This window comes from Heptranchias perlo, chromosome 4 (assembly GCF_035084215.1).
Source record: "Heptranchias perlo isolate sHepPer1 chromosome 4, sHepPer1.hap1, whole genome shotgun sequence".
Lineage (NCBI taxonomy): Eukaryota > Metazoa > Chordata > Chondrichthyes > Hexanchiformes > Hexanchidae > Heptranchias > Heptranchias perlo.
The window spans coordinates 7,511,397-7,532,922 of record NC_090328.1 but is presented as its reverse complement, the minus strand read 5'-3'; the positions used below and the strand labels follow the sequence as shown (position 1 = coordinate 7,532,922).

Here is a 21,526-nt window from a genome sequence, read left to right as displayed (position 1 = left end):
TACGGTGACATTAGGGGATTTATTTAACTATTGACTGAGCCTAGCTGGTGATACAAGCCAAGGCATTCATTTCACATTATTCTCACGTACGATAGCCGAGACTGCCATTTTACCTGCTCTTCCAATAACCGACGCTGTTTGAAGAACTCCCAGTCCTCCTTCAGCATGCGCTGTTTGGTCTTCATTGCCATCTAAGGAAGAGAAGAAAATGTCATTCAAACAGGGTCCAAAAAAATTATAGTACAGCTCCGTTTACTCTGCTTCTAAAAAAAAAATGAAGTGTTGGCTTATAACCTTTAGGTGTCCACCTTGGTTCAGTAGCAGCACTCTTGCCCGAGTTGGAAGGTCATATGTTCAAAGTCTACTCCAGACTTGAACACATAATCTAGGCTGACACTTCAGTGCTGCATTGTTGGAAGTGCTGCCTTTCAGATGATACTTCAAACCAAGGCCCCCCCCAAATCTGTCTGCTCAAGATGGACGTAAAAGATCCCATGGCATTATTCGAGGAAGAGCAGGGAAATTATCACTCAACTATCATCAAAACCAGGTTATCTGATCATTTATCCCTCTGCAATAAGTGGGCGCTTGCTGTGCACAATTCAGCTGCCATGTTTCCGTACAGGATTCAACTGAAGTAAAATGAGGGCCTTCAATTAATCACAGTTAACTTCTGCGATTAATGCTTTAATTTTTTTTGGCGATTAACGTTTTTAAGCCTTAACCTCGGGAGTCACGGAAATAATAGCGCATTTCAAGAAAAGGTGCTCTGAAGTTCAAAACTTTGTTTTCAAACACCACTTGTGTTTTCAAATGAAAAATAAAATTATTTCAATTTACTTTTTTCATTAAAAAAAATCATTCTTGGGATGCGGGTGTTACTGGAAAGTCTGGCATTTATTGCCCATCCCTCGTCACCCTGAGTTTGATACAACCTAGTGGCTCGCCGGGCCACTTCAGAGGGCAGTAAAGAGTCAACTACGATGGTGTGGGACTATTGTCACGTGTAGGCCAGACCAGGTAAGGACAGCAGGTTTCCTTTCCTAAAGGACATTGGTGAACCAGTTCAGTTTTTAATGACAATCCGGTAGCTTCATGGTCATTGTTACAGATACCTAGATTTTTTTAAATTTTTTTTAAATGATTTCAAATTGTCAAACCTGAATAAATCCTCTGGTGCCTGCCCTGGTCACCACTGATTCCCAGCCATCCGACCCTAGTGGTGACAAGTGTAGGAAGTGCGAAGAAAAAGAATAACTGAGGCCAGTCAGGGAGAAATAGCGCTCGCCATTTGATGTTGGGTGGCTGGGAGGGTGAAAAGGGTCGTCATTCCAGGTCGGATGGTCAGACAGAAAGACACCAGGTTGGGTTAGATGGGGCACAGGGGCTGGATGTGGCAGAGCAGGACAGAGAGCCATCCTTAAAAAAATGGGGAGTGCGCTAAACATAAAAGTAGAAGAGGGCTGTCCAGCATGTAAAAGAAATTGATCGTGGCTAATGTGGACCTATATTCAACAGAAAGCAATCAAAAAAGGTTAAACTAAAGCATTTTGGAGCGATGTACTAAAAAGATTTGTGAATGAGAAGTTTATTTAAGAACTTTCTGACAGTTCGTTGGATAGAAAGATGGTTACTTGTATCTACTGTCAAACTGAGTTCCAGTATCACAGAGCTACATCCAGTCATCTATGCCACCTGCATGCTTTCACTTCTCACAAACTCTCTAGTTCATCCGCTACAGGCCACAACAAATGAAACCCATCATTTCGACAGTATCCTTTTAGAAAGCCCATGAATCAAGCCAAGTACAATGATATAACCAATGCTATTGCATAGTGGATAGCTACTGACTGCAGACCCGTTAACATTGTAAGTGATAGAGTTAAGAATCATTATGCAAACAGCATCTTCCAATCATTTATATTCCTTAGCTTCCAGAGGAACAATCGTATCATGAATAGACGATCTATATAACAATGAAAAGACTGCAACTTCTATGGTACTGAAGAATGCGACAGTTACTTTGACTGGTGATTACTGGAGGTCTGTTGAGCAATCACTTCAATCTTGGAATCACTGCACATCTCACTGATGCTGCTTGGACACTACAGACGTATGCACCAACAGAAAAGCAAACAATGCTGAAACACGGGCAGAGCATCTTTTAGATGTTGCAAAAGAGAGGGATATATAAGGCAAGGTAACAATAATGGTTATGACAACGCACGCAGTATGACAGCAGCAGCCAATCTTTTGCCCTTGGAACACATGCCATGCATTGCTCACAGTTTACAGCAATCGATCACAGTAGTGCTTATTGTCGCCGGGTTCGGAAGCTTACTGGCAAAATGTAGAAAACTTGTGGGCCATTTCATAGTCCAGCTGATTGTGCAGAACTAGAAATACAACAGGTCGCAAATGGACAAGAATAAGAATCTCTTATACAAGATGTTTCAACTGGATGGAACTCCACATTGCAGATGTTTCAGCGACTGCTTAGAAATAGATTCGCTATTACAGCCACGTTAACTCTTCAGAAGCACAATCTAGCAGTGCCCACTGCTGCTGAATTTAACAAACTCCTAAAGTTGGAAGTTCTACTACAGCCCTGCAGGTATGTGACCCAGCTCCTTGCAATAGACGTATGTTTCCTGCTCTGTGGTTTTACTCGCATTGTGCCATTTACTTTGTGTCGAGGCTGTCTCAGACGATGACCCAGTATGTGTTGTGCAGTACTGAGGGAGTGCTGCACTGTGAGGTGCCGTGTTTCAGATGAGACATTAAACCAAGGCCCCGTCTGCCCTCTCAGGTGGATGTAAAAGATCCAACGGCACTATTACGAAGAAGAGCATGGGGGTTCTCCCCAGCATCCTGGCCAATATTTATCCCTCAACCAACACCACAAAACAGATTATTTGGTCACTGTTGCATTGCTGTTTGTGGGAGCTTGCTGTGTGCACACTTCACAAGTACTTCATTGGCTGTGAAGCGCTGTGGGACATCCTGAGGACATGAAAGGTGCTGTATAAATGCACGTCTTTCTTTCTGTCAAAGAAAGCACCAATCTCAAATAGCTAAAGTTGGTGACAGCGCTGGGCCTAAGGTTTGAGAATCTGAAGTGTCTTCCCAAATTAGCAGGAATGATGTGTGCAAGTTGATTGTTACCGTGCGATTATCAGAACGCTCACGAGACCGGCAGCCAGCAAACTACAGAAGCTAAACCGCCAAACAGAAATTTAACCTCCACTTTAGTGGCATCTGATGCTAAGGACGGATACAACAACTTGCATTTATATAGTGCCTTTAACACAGTAAAACATCCCAAGGGATGTAACCAGACAAAATATTGACACCAAGCCGAAGAAGGAGTCATTAGAACAGGTGACAAAAAGCTTGGTCAAAGAGGTAGGTTTTAAGGAGCATCTTAAAGGAGAGGGGTGTGGAGAAGTTTAAGGAGGGAATTCCAGAGCTTAGGGCCCACATGTTTGAAGGCACAGCCGCCAATGGTGGGGCGAAGGAAGTCAGGGATGAATAAGAGGCCAGAATGGGAGAAACGCAGGGCTCTCAGAGGATTGTAGGGCTGGAGGAGATTTCAGAAATAGGGAGGGGAGAGGCCATGGAGGGATCTGAACATAGGAATGAGAATTTTAAATTTGAGGCGTTGGTGGACTGGAAGCCAACGCAGGTCCGAGAGCACAGGGGTGATGGGTGAACGGTACTTGGTGCAAGTTAGGATAAAGCAAGCAGAGTTTTAGATGAGCTGAAGTTAATGGAGGGTGGTTGGTGGGAGGCCGGCCAGCAGAGCACTGCAATAATTGATGCTGGAGGTGGCAAAGGCATGGATGCGGGTTTTAGAGCAGATGGGCTGAGGCAGGGCGCAGAGACAGGTGATGTTACGGAGGTGGAAGTAGGCGGTCTTGGTGATGGATAGGGTATGTGGTCAGAAGCTCAACTCAGGGTCAAATAGGATACCAAGGTTGTGAATAGTAATATGAATATTAATATAACAGCATAACGAAAGATCGTTATAATGCAGAACCTGTGATCAGCATGGAAGATTGTCCTCTGCAATGGTGCTCGAAGCATGTTGGTGCCCATGAAAGTTTAGCAAAACTGGCACATAAATACAATGCCAGTGACATCCGAACGACTTCTCTCACTTTCAGGTCAGATTGCAAATAGGAAACGAACAGCATTATCTCTCGAAAACGTAAACAAACTTCTCTGTCGAAGCAACAGGCTAAATGGCAGCAAGAAATAGAACTGAAGTTCTTTTCAGACCTGTAGGCTGCATTGCATATTTTTTTGCCTATAGTTATGTAGCGCCTACCAACTTTTCCTTTTTAATTTGCACTCTCAGATAGGACGACTCAAAAGTTTTTGATGTTCTCTTCACGATAAACAGTACAGTTTGAGTTGTTCTATATAATTCCATGTAATAATATCAGCAATAAAACAAACTTGAATGAGATAGATGCAGTAATTCTATGTGATTAAAACCAAAATTAACAGATTAAAATTTTTAAATCATTTGACAGTTCCAACAAACATGGAAAATGATGGATACAGTAGTTCCTCAAAATGTTAACAATTTGCATTAATAGTGTTTTGATATAGAAAAACATCCCACGGTGCTCAGAGGCATAATTTTTAAAAACATGTTTTTTCTCTTTGTAGATGCTATGTATTTCCAGCATTTTCTTCTTTTATTTTAGATTTGCAGCATTGCAGAATGAATCGGTAAGACAGTGTATCAGAATTAGTTGGGTTCATTAAGTTGGCAAATGCTCCCAGTGAAAAGGAACAAATTAGCAATATTCAGAAGAGCTGGTACTTTTCCCCTAAATCTAACCATGCATTGCATTGTTAAATTGGAAAAGGAAATTGGGTTTTAGCAATACAGGAATGTATAGAACGAGACGAGAACATTGGATCTGCCCCAGAGTTCTCATCCGAAGGAAAGCATTTCCAGCGATGCAGCATCTCTCAGTACTGCACTGAAGTGTCAGCCTGGATTGTGTGTTCAAATCTCTCGAGTGGCCTTTGAACCCCTGACTCAGAGGCAAGAGAGCTACCACTGAGTAGGCCAGTGCTCTTGCTCTTCGACCCCTCAATCACCTTCTCTGCCAAGTATATGTCCAATTTCCTCTTGAATCCACCTCTCTGCAAAGCAGTTAAGTCTGTATTGTGTGTTCACCTTTCCTCTTCCAGGCTCAAGTGTGTTCCCACTTTGGTAGAGTAGTGTGATCAAATCACTGACCCTCCTACTCCATGCTTCCTCACAGCCTACCTAGATTTGCTAGCACAGGAAAAACTCACTGCAAGTCCCCAACTAGTAACACAGATAGTTTAGTCAAGGATAAACTATTTTAAGATGCAGGAAAGAGGTTTAGGAATTACTGGCTATTTGACATGGGACGGACTTTTTTTTTTAAAGCTATAGCGTGTTTCTGATATGAATTGAGGTTTGGGACTCGAGTTAATTCTCAAACGAGCTTCCGCTGGTTACGTTTAATAGAGGGAAATCCTGGAGCCACTGGGACAGGGGGGGTATGTTAATGAGAACATAAGAAATAGGAGCAGGGGTAGGCCATACGGCCAGTCATGGCTGATCTTCGACCTCAACTCTACTTTCACGCCTGATCCCCATATTCGATTCCCGTAGAGTCCAAAAATCTAAGTCCAAAATGAGTGAAATGCGTTATCGATAATGGGCAAGACAATGAGTAATTTGTTATCTTTTCAAGTTTCCAGCAGGCCATTCACACGAGATGGGTCTTTTCTTGTGTACACAGCATGGCCTATCTGGTAAGTATCCCCTCTTGGAAGGGCAGCAGCCGCTAAAACATGCAGCCCTACGACCAACCCATGGACAAGGATGGGGTTGGAGATCAATCCCCCAGTTTTTGTGGATGCAAGGAACAAAAGAACATCAATCTCCATTGGTGGCCGTGCCTTCAGCTGCCTGGGCCCTAAGCTCTGGAATTCCCTCCCTAAACCTCTCAGCCTCTCTCTCCTCCTTTTAGACACTCCTTAAAACCTACCTCTTTGACCAAGCTTTTCATCACCTGTCCTAATATCTCGTGGCTTGGTGCCAAATTTTGTTTAATAACGCTCCTGTGAAGCACTTTGGATGTTTTACTACGTTGAAGATGCTATATAAATGCAAGTTGTTGTATTGTATTGTATTGTATTACTAGATACTGGGCAGTGAAAGTAAACTCCTGATCGTAAGGGGCAAGGGTCCACTTACTAGAGAGATCAGTGATGCTAACCGTAGAGAATATCTAAGGCAGATCTCAAATTTGTAACAACTGACTTAAATTTTAGTTGTCAACCAGGCACAAATAATAACAGCATTCATTTAGTCCACAGCCAGCTTCCCATAAAACTGGAGCTAGTGTGTTTTTCTTGCTTTTAGTGTTATATTAAAGACTCAATTACAAAAGGACAAACCAGAATGGGAGCAGAATTTTCTACGCTCTTGTTCAATTATGTTTCCAGTGGAACGATACACACATCTTAATTCTCCTGGACACACCAGTTTATCCTCCATACCCTAACCTGGTTAACCATTACCACCACTTAATACTAGAACCTCTATTATTCCAACTCACGTACTTGCGTATCACATGCCTGGTTTAGGGGAATCACTACTCTGTCTCCCATTTTAATGGGATTACAGCTATTTCTAAATTATTTACAACGTACTAAAATTGCACCTTGCAGATATGAACCTCCGGGGCTCAGCTTTGCTGGCATTTCAGGTTCAAGGTCACAGGGTTACAGTTTACATAAACAACAGTCACCCCTGCCACTGCCCATCTGAGAGCAGTTTAACTCAGTACAGACCAAGGGTCTGTATGGTGCTGTTATTAGTGCCTCAACCAGCCACGTCATCGAGGAAGCAACATCACCTAATTCTGCTACTGTAAAGGGTGGAATGTTAGCAGCAGCAACAATTCACCATGTGCTGGCATTCTGCAGCATTAGTTCTGCTGCCCCGTGCAGCCATTTGAGACCGTGGCAGACACAACAATGCATTAACAGGAAGAGGCCTTTTATGTCTCATAGCAAAGGAAAAACATCCCCTTTTAGAATTAAATATTCACCCTACTCACTCATTTTTCTTTTGATCTAACTGTTGGTAAGAATTAAACTTTACTGAAGGATTTAGTTGACGACAGTGTTTTCATTGTTAATAGATAGGCTACCACTTTAAATTGACAAGTCAACGGTTGCACGGGGAAGCATGGCTAATGCTGCAGAATGCCAGCACATGGTGAATTGTTGCTGCTGCTAACGTTCCACCCTTTACAGTAGCAGAATGAGGTGGTGATGTTTCCCCAATGGTATAGCTGGTTGAGGCACTAACTAACAGCACCATACACATCGTTGGTCAGTACTGAGTTAAACTGATCTCAGATGGGCAGTGGCAGGGGTGACTGAATTAGCCTCAGCGTTCCTGGGATAGGGAAAGGAAAATCTTCCGGAGTTCCCCACTCACAATCGCAACCCCTGCTGGGGGTTTGTGTGGGAGGATGCGGGGTGAAGATGGCTATGATGGCATCTGCAATCAAGAAGCCTGCCGACACTCAGTGCCTGGGTATGCACACATGAAGAACGGCTATTTACTATGGAAACCGTAACCTGGCAAGGAGTCAATGCCTTCAGGAAAGGCAAAGTAAAAATAAAATCAGACGAATAGAAATATCAACAACTTGAATTTGTATTACATCGAAGGCTCCGTATGATGTTCGAAGGCACTCCATAGAGAGAATGAGCTCAGTCATAGTAGGAAAGTTGACCAAATGCAGAGTCAAAAAATTAGGTATTGAGGAGGCTTTTAAAGGCAGGGAGGGACGTGCAAGGCAATGAGGTTTAAGGAGAGAGCTCTAAAGGGTAGGACCTAGATGACAAAGTTTTGCCACCAAACGAGGAATGGCAGGAGAGGGGAGATGCACAGGAGGTCAGAGTCAGAGGACTGTACGACACCAGCTGAGACGTAGGGCTGGGGGAGATTGTATCGGGGGGCAAAGTCTTGGATGGATTTGTAAACAAGGTGCAATGGGGCAGGACATCACTGCAGGATCCTCGAGCGATTGGCAAGTGGAATTTAGTTTGGGACAGGATGTGGGCAGCAGAATTTTAGACAAGTGGAATTTATGTAAGGTGGAGATTGAAAGACCTGATATCAGGAGACACCAGACAATGTCGTCTTTGGCTGAAGGCCAAGATGGCTTCTTGAGCAGAGAGCGAGCTAACACAGCCAAGAACAGCACTCCACAATATTCCCATCTTGCCACTGACTCAATGTGAACTGATAAAAAGCTGACCATAGATTTAATGCAAGTGATTAAACTGCAGTACTTCGTTCATTTGTTCACCCAATAACTCGTTGTCTAAATCCTTTATTAAATATAAAGGCTTTTGTTATTAAAAAAAAAGGCTTTTGAGTCAACTGAAGATATGCTATGATTTTTAGGATAGAAACGTTTTGGTTAAACAGGAAATAATCATGAATCCTCCACATCTGGAGCAATATTGAAACACTGTGGTACAATGAATGAACATGAGCCATAAAACAAGACTCCTCTACAACTACGGTAGCACGACAGACAGGCACAAGGGCCACTGTGCTGTAACCATTTTGCACTGTTTAACTTTGTTAGTGTGGTATGTTACAGCTTTTATTTCCACTTCTTCGACATTCAAGGAAATAGTTTAAAATCACACAAGTGCTCAAGTCAAGTACTACGGTTTTGTTCCGCCAACTATCGCACTTTTCTTCATAGTTGAGATAAAAAGAAAAATTGTGATAAAACCAGAAAATCGTAAAACAGTTGCAGCACAGTAACAAGTCATTTGGCTCGGCAAATCTGTGCCAGTCTTCTTTCTCGACAAGCCACCGAGTCTAATCACACTCTCCTGCTCACTTCCCATTTCCTTTAACTTTCTTCCTTTTTCAAGCAGCTATTTAATTCCTTTTTAGAAGAATTTATGGACTCAGCTTCAACATCAGTTTGCAGCAGAACATTCTCCAAACTAAACTTCACTTTTAATTCTTTTTCCAATCACAAATTCGCATCCCACTGGTTATCATCTTGTGATGCAATCTGTCACTATTTACCTTTTCGGAACCCTTTCATAATCTTAAAACTTCAAAAAGGTCACCCGTAACTTTCTCTGTACTACTGGGGGAAAAAAAAGACCCAACTTCTCAAGTCTCTTCATTACTGTTACCCCTCCCATCCCTGATATCTCACTGCACCTTTTCCATTGCTTTTACATACTTTCTGTAATGGAGTCCCCAAAACTTCATACGATACAGCCAGCTAAGGTCGGGTACAAGTTTGACATTACCTCCTTGTTATTGGAAACTTTTCCATTTGCCTTTTTAAACGGCCTTATCTAATTCTGTCACCTCTAATTTATAGCTAAATTGTGCCCTGCTGTGATAGGTTGTATTGCTACGCCTATGTCACTTACCACCGGGGCTGCGTCCAGCCTGTACCCATATTCCTATGATGATTCCCTTTCTATTTTATGACTTTGCTGGAATAAAAGCCTGGTGTGACAATGCTCCATTTTCAGAATTTATGCATTCTGCTTTTTTCCCTTTTAAGGGTTCATATGATGCAGTAAACTCACTTGTGTTTGCTAACCAGGCCTTTGTGGGTTTTGCTTCTTCTTGCATGTGGATCTTCGAAAAAGCCAGAAACGGTTGAAACAAAAACCAGAAAATGCCAATACAATAACATGCATCTGTATAGCGCCTTTAATGTAGTAAAATGCCCCAATGTGTGCACAGAAGATCTATCAGCAGCTGAGAGAGAAGACAGCTTACAGCTTCATTCAGAGACCCTTCATTAAAACTGGGACAGTGTCTGCCCAAAACATGAACCTGCCTGCTCTTTCAGGAGCTGCTGAGAATTAGCAGCATTTTCTGCTTTCAATTCCACAGCTCATGTCTTTAAAGAGGTGCCGCGTCTAATTATTAAACTATGGCTGTTGCTCTGTGCTGTGAAATTGGAAGTTGCAAAAAGATTTCAATGAAAGAAAGCCTCACCTGTTCATCCACGTAATCATCTATTCGCTTCTGACACTCCAGCCACTCTGCAGCAACTCTACTCATCTCCTGGTCCATCTGGAGGTACCGTTGTAGTAACGTACTATACATGTCCTCACTGTACGAGTCGTGAGATGCCGTACCCAGCCTTCAGTAAATCAATCAGCACAGCAACACATCAGTATAAGTACATAATACGAACAGATGAAAATATAGACTGTGAGGCCCATCATTCCACTACACGACGTGACCAAGTGCACTGCCTTCCCCAACTAATGGTAACGCTAACTCTCGGGGGAGGCGAAAAATAAATGAGGTAAAACCTTGTGTGACCAAATAACTGCACTATACAGGAGTACATTGGAAAGTAGTCACTAGAACGGAGAAGGTTAAGGATGACCCAATCGAAGTTTTAAGATTAAAAACATTTTTTGTAGGGCTATGGGGAAAGAGCAGGGGAGTGGAACTAATTGGATAGCTCTTTCAAAAAGCGGGCACAAGCACAATGGGCCAAATGGCCCCCTTATGTACTGTATAATTCTATGAAGGGTTTTGATGAGGTAAACGGTGACCGATTGCATCCAGGGGTTGTGATTTCACAAATATGCTGAAAGCTAAAAAAAACTCATAATTGGTCTAATTCTGCAAACGGAATTCAACCAACAGATGGTCATCTCCCTCGCTTTTCCAGAAGTGGCAAGGAGGATGCAATGGGGGGCCCTCATCACAGTAAACAAGCTCCCAAGAATTCTGTCTCAGAACGCATATCCAATTAACAGAAATAGAGGTGCCTCAAACTGTGCTTACATAGGTTATAAAAGTCTTCAACTAATCAACGTACCATTCACTTAGCAAACAGAATAAAAAGACGTGCATTTATATAGCACCTTTCATGTGCTTTACAGACAATGAAATACTTTTGAAGTGTCATCACTGTTGTAATGTAGGAAACACAGCAGCCAATTTGCACGCAGCAAGGTCCCACAAACAGCAATGAGATAATGACCAGGTAATCCGTTTTAGTGATGTTGGTTGAGGGATAAATGTTGGCCAGGACACTGGGGAGAACTCCCCTGCTCTTCTTCGAAATAGTGCCATGGCCTTAGTTTAATGTCTCATCCAAAAGACAGTGCAGCACTCTCAATACTGGACTGGAGTCAGTTGTGTGTGTTCTGGCTTTATACCCTGCATTCTATTAGCATTTTAGCATTGAAACATTGTACATGGAGTGTCACGTGGCTGCTCTGGGTTGCACCTCGTGCTGGCTGGTTGCGGAGTGGCAATGCTCACTCTCCCATTTCCTCTGGAGCCCTCTATAGAAATGTACAATGCACAACAAGTAGGAAGTCACCAGAGAACCCAATCAGGTACCGACCACAACCAATAACAGAGAAAGAACCGTTAACACTATTTCTAGAAGACAAGGCATGGCTTGGATTCAAAATTCCAAGGGTTGCGGAAAAAATAAAACTCAAGCCAACATGGACTTTAACACAGACACAGTACTTAAAGAAAACACGACATTCATGGGAGCATTGTGAACTTACTGGCAATAGGGACAGGATACAGGAAAGGAAAAAAAAAAATCACATGATTTAACGATGCAACTTTTTATATCGGTCACAAGTTTGAAAAAAAATCCCTTCACATGCAGAGGTCTTTTAGTTGGGAATAAGAGTCAGAGTATAGCAAATTGTTTTGAAGATGGCTTTGCCAACCACAAAAATCTGAGTCAGTTTTATGCAGATGATTGCAGAAAGTGAATCAAGAATCCGTACAAGATTATTTCACAATTCCTTCCTCTCATTCCACCAAACCCCCCCCCCCACCACCACCGCGATCCACTACACTAAATTCCTTCTCCTGTCTCCCCTGAAACAAATGCTACCCGTGATTATCCATATCTCTACAGCTCAATATCTCTTCTCGACAGATTATTATCCCTCGTGTCTGCCGGTATTTGAATTCTTCACCATTTGACTAATAGTTCTCTTTTAAAGTGTGGCATTGGATAGAACAATAGGTAGGCAAACTCTTTTCACCTTTCTGACACAGTTAACAATCCAGCCAAGGATGATGGGGTGAAATAAAAGAAAGACTTGCATTTATATAGCACCTTTCACGACCTCAGGACGTCCCAAAGCACTTTACAGCCACTGAAGTACTTTTGAAGTGTAATCACTGTTGTAATGTAGGCAACGCGGCAGCCAAATTGCACACAGCAAGGTCCCACAAACAGCAATGTGATAATCACCAGATAATCGTTTTTTTTTTAAGCTGTTGGTTGAGGGATAAATATTTACCAGGATACCAGTGAGAACTCCCCGGCTCTTCTTTGAAATAGTGCCATGGAATCGTTTCCGTCCACCTGACAGGGCAGACGGTGCCTCGGTTTAACATCTCACCGAAAGACAGCACCTCCCTCAGTACTGCACTGGAGTGTCAGCCTGAATTGTGTGTTCATGTTCCTGAAATGCTCCCTTTCTGTTGGCTGTCGGACTGTGCAACGAGTGTGGGCAGCTGCAACTCAATTCTGGGTGGTGCAGGTCCACGGCACAAACCTCCAGTCAATGTGGCACCATTATTACTTTACATGATGAGCTTAGTCCAAGAGGCCACTAACGTGGCTAGTGTGGGAGCAGGAAAAATTTGCACCAGAGCAGCAGTTGTCGGCTGCATATAGTGACACCACTATTCCCGGCCAGACTGGAGATGATGTGGTAATTACCACATCAATCACGCACTGTTGCAAGTGACTGGGATTGAGTTCACGCACATAATTTGTCTGTAACTATCCTCCACTCATTGCCTTTTCCTGGAGAAATCACCCTGCTTTTATCAGGAGAAGTTGCTGCAGTTTTGGTCATGAGTTCTGTTTGTTGCTGTTCGTAGAGACTCTTTTAAATAGACTCTAAATAAACTTTGTTTCCATTTTTTGCTGTAAAATACAATGTTTGCTGTAAGTCCTGCCCTGCATCCAATTCATTGGCTGACAGTGGTGTCAATTGATACTCTGCAGATGATACCCTTAATCAGGCAGAGCTGAGGGTGCGTTACTCTCCATCTAATCCAATAATGTCAGGCTTGGAGACTGGGTGCCAAAAAACAAAAGTAGTTTCACTTCAGAAATGCCATCCTTAATGTTGCCAAGCACCAAATACTAAAAATATAAATTATTAAGCTTTCCTTACAGTTTCTGCGTCATTAAATCCGAAATGTTCTAGTTATAGAGGAGCTTACCGGAGCTGTGCTACTAGTGATGGTAAGCTACTCTGTAGAAGTGGCTCAGAGAACACCAAGTTTTCAAATAGGTGCTTGTTATGAAGTTCCCACGTCACCTGGAATTTCTTCAAATGTTCACTTTCCTGGAAGAGAAAGCAAGGAAGACATCTATAGTCCGCATCATCAGAACAGGTTTTCAACTTTTGGGGGGGGGGGGGGGGGGGCATTAAGCCTGAGAGCCAGGTTCAAATCCAGCCACAGTGACAAGAGGAAAATCTACGGGCTGGAAGGGTTCGATAGGTTCAGACCCTGTGGCCATGGGTCTGCACCACAAAACTGCAACTAATTTGGCAATCTCACTCAGGGAAGCCAGAGTGATGGGTGCATTCTAGAAATAGAAAACTGGTGCATGCCATTCAATTAGATCATGACTGATCTGCACCTCAACCCCATATCCCGTAATACCCTTACCTAATGGAAAATCGGAGTCTTGAAAGCTCTAATTGTCCTAATATCCATAGCCTCTATGGGGGGGGGGGGGGGGAGGAAACAGTTCCAGATTTCCACTACCTTTTGTGTGAAAAAGTGCTTCCTGATTTCGCTCCTGAACGGTCTAGCTCTAATTTTATTATGTCCCCTGGTTCTTGATTCCCCTACCAGAGGAAATAGTTCCTCCATATCTACCCTATCAAATCCTTTTAACATTTTAAACACCTGGATCAAATCATCCCTCAATCTCCTATATGCATGGGAATACAAGCCAAGTTGATGCAGTCTGTCCTCATAATTTAACCCTCTAAGCCCCGGTATCATTTTGGGGTACTGAATTTTCACTTATTTACTGTATTATTTTGACTTTAATTTATTCCAGTTTTTCTGTTAAAATACGAGGAACTGTTCAACTTGTTTATTTGGTACCTCAACTACGGGCTGGTTTCAGCCAGTAATCGGTTCATTAATGAAGTAGCTGTTATTATCTGCTCTCCGACTGGCTGGATTTTCCTGTGGGAGTTGGGCTCAAAACTGTTGATGCTATAAATTTGAGTTTTGTTAGTGAGAGAGTAGTTTTGAGCAGCAAGAAACCAGTGGAGCACAAAAGGTCAGTAGGCTGTGGAGTTTAGCTTTGAGGTGCACCTGGCCTAAAATTATATTTGAGAGGTTAAATCACTACGTTGTTGTGTTTGCTTTCATTAATCTTTTAAGAGAAGACTCTTTGGTTTGAGTGGGGTGGTGACAGTTGAGGTACGTGATGTGGGAGGTCCAAGGTGCTTCAGGCTTGGGACGACCACTTGTGCGGGAAGTGTCTCTTGACTTCTTGCATTTCAGCTCAAAGTTTCTGAGCTTGAGGAGCATCTGGGTACTTCATCACATGCAGGAGGCTGAAGGGTTCCCGATATGCAGTTACCCACACAGGCAGAAAGAGTTAGTTAGTGAGGAAGCGAAGCAGGTAACCTACTGGGGTACGAAGAGGAGGCATTAGGCAGTGCAGGGATCTGCTGAGAGTAGGGAATTGGCAACCAAAGATCGTGCAGAATCACAGCAGCAGTAAGAGATTCCATAGGCAGGAGAATAGACTGGTGCTGCTGCAGCCAGGAGTCAGAAGGATGTGTTGCTCACCAGGTGCCAGGGAAAGGGAGAGAAAAGATTTTAGAGTGGGAAGGCAAGCAGCCAGAAGTGATGGTTGGAACCAACGACAGGAAAAAAACAGAATGAAGTCCTGCAAAAAGAATTTCAGGAGAATAGAGGCTAAAGAGCAGGATTTCAAGAGTGGTAATTTCATGATTACTCATGATGCTACATGTCGTTAGTATAGGAATGGTAAGATAAGTTAAATGTGTGACTATGGAAGTGGTGTACAGGGAAAGGTTCAGATTTTTGGGACATTCGCACCAATTCTGGGTCAGGACAAGACCTTGCATCCGAGAGTCTTAAAGGAAATGGCTACACAGATAGTGGATGCATTGGTTGTAATTTTCCAGAATTCACTAGATTCTGGAAAGGTCCCAGAGGATTGGAAAACCGAAACTTAACATCCCTATTCAAGAAGGGAGTGAGACAGAAAGCAGGTAACTGTCAGCCTAAAATCTGTCATTGGGAAAATGTTAGAATCCATTATTAAGGAAGTAGTAGCAGGACATTTGGAGACACGCAATACAATCAAGAAGAGTCAACATGGTTTTATGAAGGGGAAATCATGTCTGACAAATTTATTACAGTTCTTTGAGGAAGTAACAGGCAGGGTGGATAAAGGGGAATCAATGGATGCAGTATATTTGGATTTCCAAAAGGCATTCGATAAGGTGCCGCATAAAAGATTACTGCACAAGATAAGAGATCATGGTGTTGGGGGTAATATACTGGCATGGATAGAGGATTGGCTAACTAACAGAAAACAAAGAGTCGGGATAAAAGGGTCATTTTCAAAATGGCAATCTGTAACTAGTGGGGTGCCGCAGGGATCAGTGCTGGGGACTCAACTATTTACAATATATATCAATGATTGGATGAAGGAACAGAGTGTCTTGTGGCCAAATTTGCTGATGATACAAAGATAGGTGGAAAAGCAAGTTGTGAAGAGGACACAAAGTGTCTGCAAAGGGATATTGACAGGTTAAGTGAATGGGCAAAAATTTGGCAGATGGAATATAATGTGGGAAAATGTAAAGTCATCCACTTTGGGAGGAAAAATAAAAAAGCAAAATATTATTTGAATGGAGAAATACTACAAAATGCTGCGGTACTGAGGGATCTGGGTGTCCTCGTACATGAAACACAAAAGTCAACATACAGGTGCAGCAGGTAATCCGGAAGGCAAACGGAATACTGGCCTTTATTTCTAGGGGGGTGGAGTATAAAAGCAGAGAGGTAATATGACAACTGTACAGGGTGCTGGTGAGACCACACCTGGAGTACTGTGTACAGTTCTGGTGCCCTTATTTAAGGAAGGACATACTTGCATTGGAGGCAGTTCAGAGAAGATTCACTAGGTTGATTCCATAATGGAAGGGTTGTCTTATGAGGAAAGATTGAACAGGTTGGGTCCATACTCATTGTAGTTTAGAAGAATGAGAGGAGATCTGATTGAAACATACAAGATTCTGTGGGACTCAATAGGGTAGATGCTATGGGGATGTTACCCCTCATTAGGGAATCTCAAACTAGGGGGTATAGTCTCAGAATAAGGAGTCGCCAGTTTAAGACGTTCATGAGGAGGAATTTCTTCTCCCAGAGGGTCGTGAATCTTTGGAATTCTTTACCCCAAAAAGCTGTGGAGGCCGAGTCATTGAATACATTCAAGGCTGAGTTAGACAAATTTTTGATGAGCAAGGGAGTCAAAGGATATGGGGAAAAGGCGGGAAAGTGGAGTTGAGGTAAAAATCAGATCAGCCATGATCTCGTTAAATGGCGGAGCAGGCTCGAGGGGCTGAATGGCCTACTCCTGCTCCTATCTCTTATGGTCTAAGACAGGCCACACCTGAACAAGGCTGGGACCAGAGCCCTTGTTGGGGAAGGATCAAACTAATATAGCAGGGGATAGGAAAAAAACAAAACCAGGTAGGACAGAGGTAAGTAAAAAGGGATGTAGAAAAGATGGAACAGAAAAAAACAGGAAAGTAATAAAGAACAGATCAGCAAGAAGAGCAGGATTGCCAAAGGTAAGTTTGAGTTGTATACATGCAGATGTACAATATATACTGGATAAAATTGGAGAGCTCGAAGCACAAATTTTTTTTATTATTCGTTCATGGGATGTGGATGTCGCTGTCACTGTCAAGGTCAACATTTATTGCCCATCCCCAATTGCCCTTGAGAAGGTGGTGGTGAGCAGCCTTCTTGAACCGCTGCAGTCCGTGTGGTGAAGGTTCTCCCACAGTCCTGTTAGGTGGGGGGTTCCAGGATTTTGACCCAGCGACGACGAAGGAACGGCGATATATTTCCAAGTCGGGATGGTGTGTGACTTGGAGATGAACATGCAGGTGGTGTTGTTCCCATGCACCTGCTGCCCTTGTGCTTCTCGGTGGTAATGGTCGCGGGTCTGGGAGATGCAGTCTAAAAAGCCTTGGCCAGTTGCTGCAGTGCCTCCTGTGGATGGTACACACTCCAGCCACGGTGCACCGGTGGTGAAGGGAGTGAATGTTTATAGGGTGGATGGGGTGCCAATCAAGTGGGCTGTTTTGTCCTGGATGGTGTCAAGCTTCTTGTGGTGTTGGAGCTGCGCTCATCCAGACAAGTGGAGAATATTCCATCACACTCCTGACTTGTGCCTTGTAGATGGTGGAAAGGTTTTGGGGAGTCAGGAGGTGAGTCACTCACCACAGAATACCCAGCCTCTGACCTGCTCTTGTAGCCACAGTATTTATATGGCTGGTCCAGGTAAGTTTCTGGTCAATGGTGACCCCCAGGATGTTGATGGTGGGGGATTCGGCGATGGTAATGTCGTTGAATGTCAAAGGGAGGTGGTTAGACTTTCTCTTGTTGGAGATGGTCATTGCCTGGCGCGAATGTTACTTGCCACTTATCAGCCCAAGCCTGGATGTTGCCCAGGTCTTGCTGCATGCGGGCTCGGACTGCTTCATTATCTGAGGGGTTGCGAATGGAACTGAACACTGTGCAATCGTCAGCGAACATCCCCATTTCTGACCTTATGATGGAAGGAAGGTCATTGATGAAGCAGCTGAAGATGGTTGGGCCTAGGACACTGCCCTCAGGAACTCCTGCAGCAATGTCCTGGGGCTGAGATGATTGGCCTCCAACAACCACTACCATCTTCCTTTGTGCTGGGTACGACTCTAGCCACTGGAGAGTTTCCCCAATTCCCATTGACTTCAATTTTACTAGGGCTCCTTGGTGCCACACTCGGTCAAATGCTGCCTTGATATCAAGGGCAGTCACTCTCACCTCACCTCTGGAATTCAGCTCTTTTGTCCACGTTTGGACCAAGGCTGTAATGAGGTCTGGAGCCGAGTGGTCCTGGCGGAACCCAAACTGAGCATCGGTGATCAGGGTAATGGTGAGTAAGTGCCGCTTGATATCACTGTCGACGACACCTTCCATCACTTTGCTGATGATTGAGAGTAGACTGATGGGGCGGTAATTGGCCGGATTGGATTTGTCCTGCTTTTTGTGGACAAGACATACCTGGGCAATTTTCCACATTGTTGGGTAGATGCCGGTGTTGTAGCTTTACTGGAACAGTTTGGCTAGAGGCGTGGCTAGTTCTGGAGCACAACTCTTCAGCACTGCAGCTGGGATTTAGTCAGGGCCCATAGCCTCTGCTGTATCCAGTGTACTCAGCCGTTTCTTGATATCACGTGGAGTGAATTGAATTGGCTGAAGACTGGCTTCTGTAATGGTGGGGAGATCGGGAGGAGGCTGAGATGGATCATCTACTCGGCACTTCTGGCTTAAGATGGTTGATATAGATACAAATTGGTAAGATACAGTAGCATTAGGTTAGGGTAGGACTGGGGGACGGACATTTCTGGTTACAAGATATTCAGAAGCAATAGTGCAAGGGAAAAGGAGGAAGGTGAACAGTATTAATCAAAGATTCCATTACAGCACTGGAATTTAATGATGATATAGGAGATGGAGCAAAAGTTGAATCTATTTAGTTAGAGCTAAGAAATAAGGAGGTAACTGTGATTCTACTGGGCTGTTTAATACAATCTAGCAAACAGTGCAAATGAGATAGAGGAAGTGATATGTAGGCATAGAAGAGAAATACGCAGACATAACAACGTCATGTGACTTTATTTTTTCCGGTGCTTGTCTTGGAATAATTAATGGGAGTGGCAAAGTTTCCACAACGTGCCCAAGACCACTTTCTGGATCAGAGTGTTTTTAGTTCAACAGGGAAAGAGGCAGAGTCGGATCCAATGCTAGATAATGAAATGGGGCAAGTAGGCAATTGAAAAGATGTCAAAAATACAAGTTACCTGACCAGAAAAAAACAAATTTTAATATAAAAAGGGAACTTGCCAAGATAAATTACAAAGAACGATTGGCAGATAAGACACAGGAAAAACATGGGAAACTTTCACAGGAAGGATGATTAAGGTGCAATGAAGGCCGTGCGGGAAAATCTGGAATTCCTTGGAAGATAAATTCAAATGAAAATGAGACTAAAATAGAGACATACGATGGGTTAATAATGCAAAATAAAATTGAACCATAGCATAGAAAAATAGAGCGGAATTAAAAAAAGATTAGAAAGGAAACATGAAAGATTGGCAGGTAATAAAAGGAAATAGAAAGAGATTTTAGAAGCAAAAAAAAATCAAAATAGTTTAGAGTTGGAGCAACTGTTTCTCTCCACAGGTGCTGCCTGGCTGGCTAGGAGTTTTCAGCAACTGCAGTATTTTGATTTTGCGTTTGTTTTAAAGAACAATTTAATTTTGTTAGGTAAAGTTATCTAGTGATATGGAGCAACAGCAGCTAAACGGGGTTGAGGGGCAGATCAGCCATGATCTAATTGAATGGCGGAGCAGGCTCAAGGGGCTGAATGGACTGCTCCTGTTCCTCTCGGGTAGAATGGATCAGAAATGAATAGGTAAATCTTTCACAAAGAGGATGAAAGAATGGTTGAGTTACTAAATGAGTATTATGGCTTAGCTTTTACATAAGGAAACAGAACTTGTATTTACATAGCACTTCATCAGTCTCAGGACGTCCCAAAGTGCTACAAACCATGGATTACTGCTTCAGTGCAATCACTGCTGTTTTGTCAACAAATGTGGCAGCCAATCTGTGCACAAAGTCCCACAAATGCCAAATGGATGAATAACCAGATCATCTGTTTTGTGGTGATGTTGTTTGAAGGATAAATGTTGGCCAGTACAACAGGAGAACAAAAATAGGAATCGTGGTTAACTGAAGTGCTGAAGATCACTGCAAGTGACTTTGGCAGAACACAATCAGGTTAACAAATTGAGCAGAGGGATGTCAGATGAAATTTAATGCAGAGTAATGAGAGAAGACACACTTTGGGAGGAAGCATAAAAGAGGCCATGAACACTAAATGGTAGAAGTATACATTTGTTTAGGGGCATAAAGACTCAGGTTCAGATATATAAATGTTTAACTGGAAAGACAAATTGTAAAAAGAAACATGGGGTCCTAGGTTTTGTAAATCAGGGCACAGAGTAGAAAAGCAGAGAGATAATGCCACACCAGTACAAATCATCGGTTGGGCTTCAGTTAGAATATTGTGTCCTGTTTCTGGTGCCCTACTTTAGGAAGGATGTTACGGCCATGGAGAGGCTGCAGAAGAGATTCACTGAGATGATACCAGGGTTGAGATTTAATTATGAGAAACTGCAGCTCTTTTCACTAGAATGGAGAAGTTTAAGAGGAGACTGAATAAGTGTTGTTCAGAATTATGAAGGGTATGAAGGGTATAATTTCAAAGTTTGCAGATGACAAAATATTCAAATGTAAAAAATGTGGAGTATAGTAACAGACTTCAGGAGGACATAGACACACTGGTCAAATGGACAGACACATGGCACATGAAATTTAATGCAGAGAAGTGTGAAGTGATGGATTTTGATAGGAAGAATGAGGAGAGACAATATAAACTAAATGGTACAATTTTCAAGGGGGTGCAGGAACAGAGACACCTAGGGGCACACAAACACAAATCTTTGAAGGTGACAGGACAGGTTGAGAAGGCTGTTAAAAAAAGCATATGGGATACTGGTCTTTATTAATAGAGGCATAGAATACAAAAGCAGGGAAGTTATGCTAAACCTTTATAAAACACTGGTTAGGCCTCAGCTGGAGTACTGTGTTCAATTCTTGGCACCACACTTTAGGAAGGATGTCAAGGCCTTAGAAAGGGTGCAGAAGAGATTTACTAGAATGGTGCCAGGGATGTGGAAAGATTGGAGATGCTGGGGTTGTTCTCCTTAGAGCAGATAAGGTTAAGGGGCGATTTGATAGAGGTGTTCAAAATCCTGAAAGGTTCTGAGAGTAAATAAAGAGAAACTGTTTCCAGTGGCACAAGGATCGCCAATCAGAGGACACAGATTTACGGTGACTGGAAAATGAGCCAGAGGGGACATGAGGAAACCTTTTTTTAAAAAAAAATAGCGAGTTCTAATCGTCTGGAATGCACTGCCTGAAAAAGGTGGTGGAAGCAGATTCAATAGTAACTTTCAAAAGGAAATTGGATAAATACTTGAAGGGAAAAAGTTTACAAGGCTATGGGGAAAGAGCAGGTAAATGGAACTA

General features: G+C 42.9%; 1 protein-coding gene across 3 annotated transcripts in view; it reads right to left on the bottom strand.

The window, feature by feature from the left end:
* fam193a (family with sequence similarity 193 member A) overlaps window positions 1-21,526 on the bottom strand; it is a 220,711-nt gene that overhangs the window by 49,179 nt on the left and 150,006 nt on the right. For all 3 annotated transcript variants that reach the window (XM_067982416.1, XM_067982417.1, XM_067982418.1), the window contains exons 7-9: window positions 13,310-13,434; window positions 10,070-10,217; window positions 114-191 (exon numbers count right to left, since the gene is read on the bottom strand). In XM_067982416.1, the coding sequence (XP_067838517.1) occupies window positions 114-191; window positions 10,070-10,217; window positions 13,310-13,434 (351 nt within the window). The remainder of the gene's footprint in view (window positions 1-113; window positions 192-10,069; window positions 10,218-13,309; window positions 13,435-21,526) is intronic.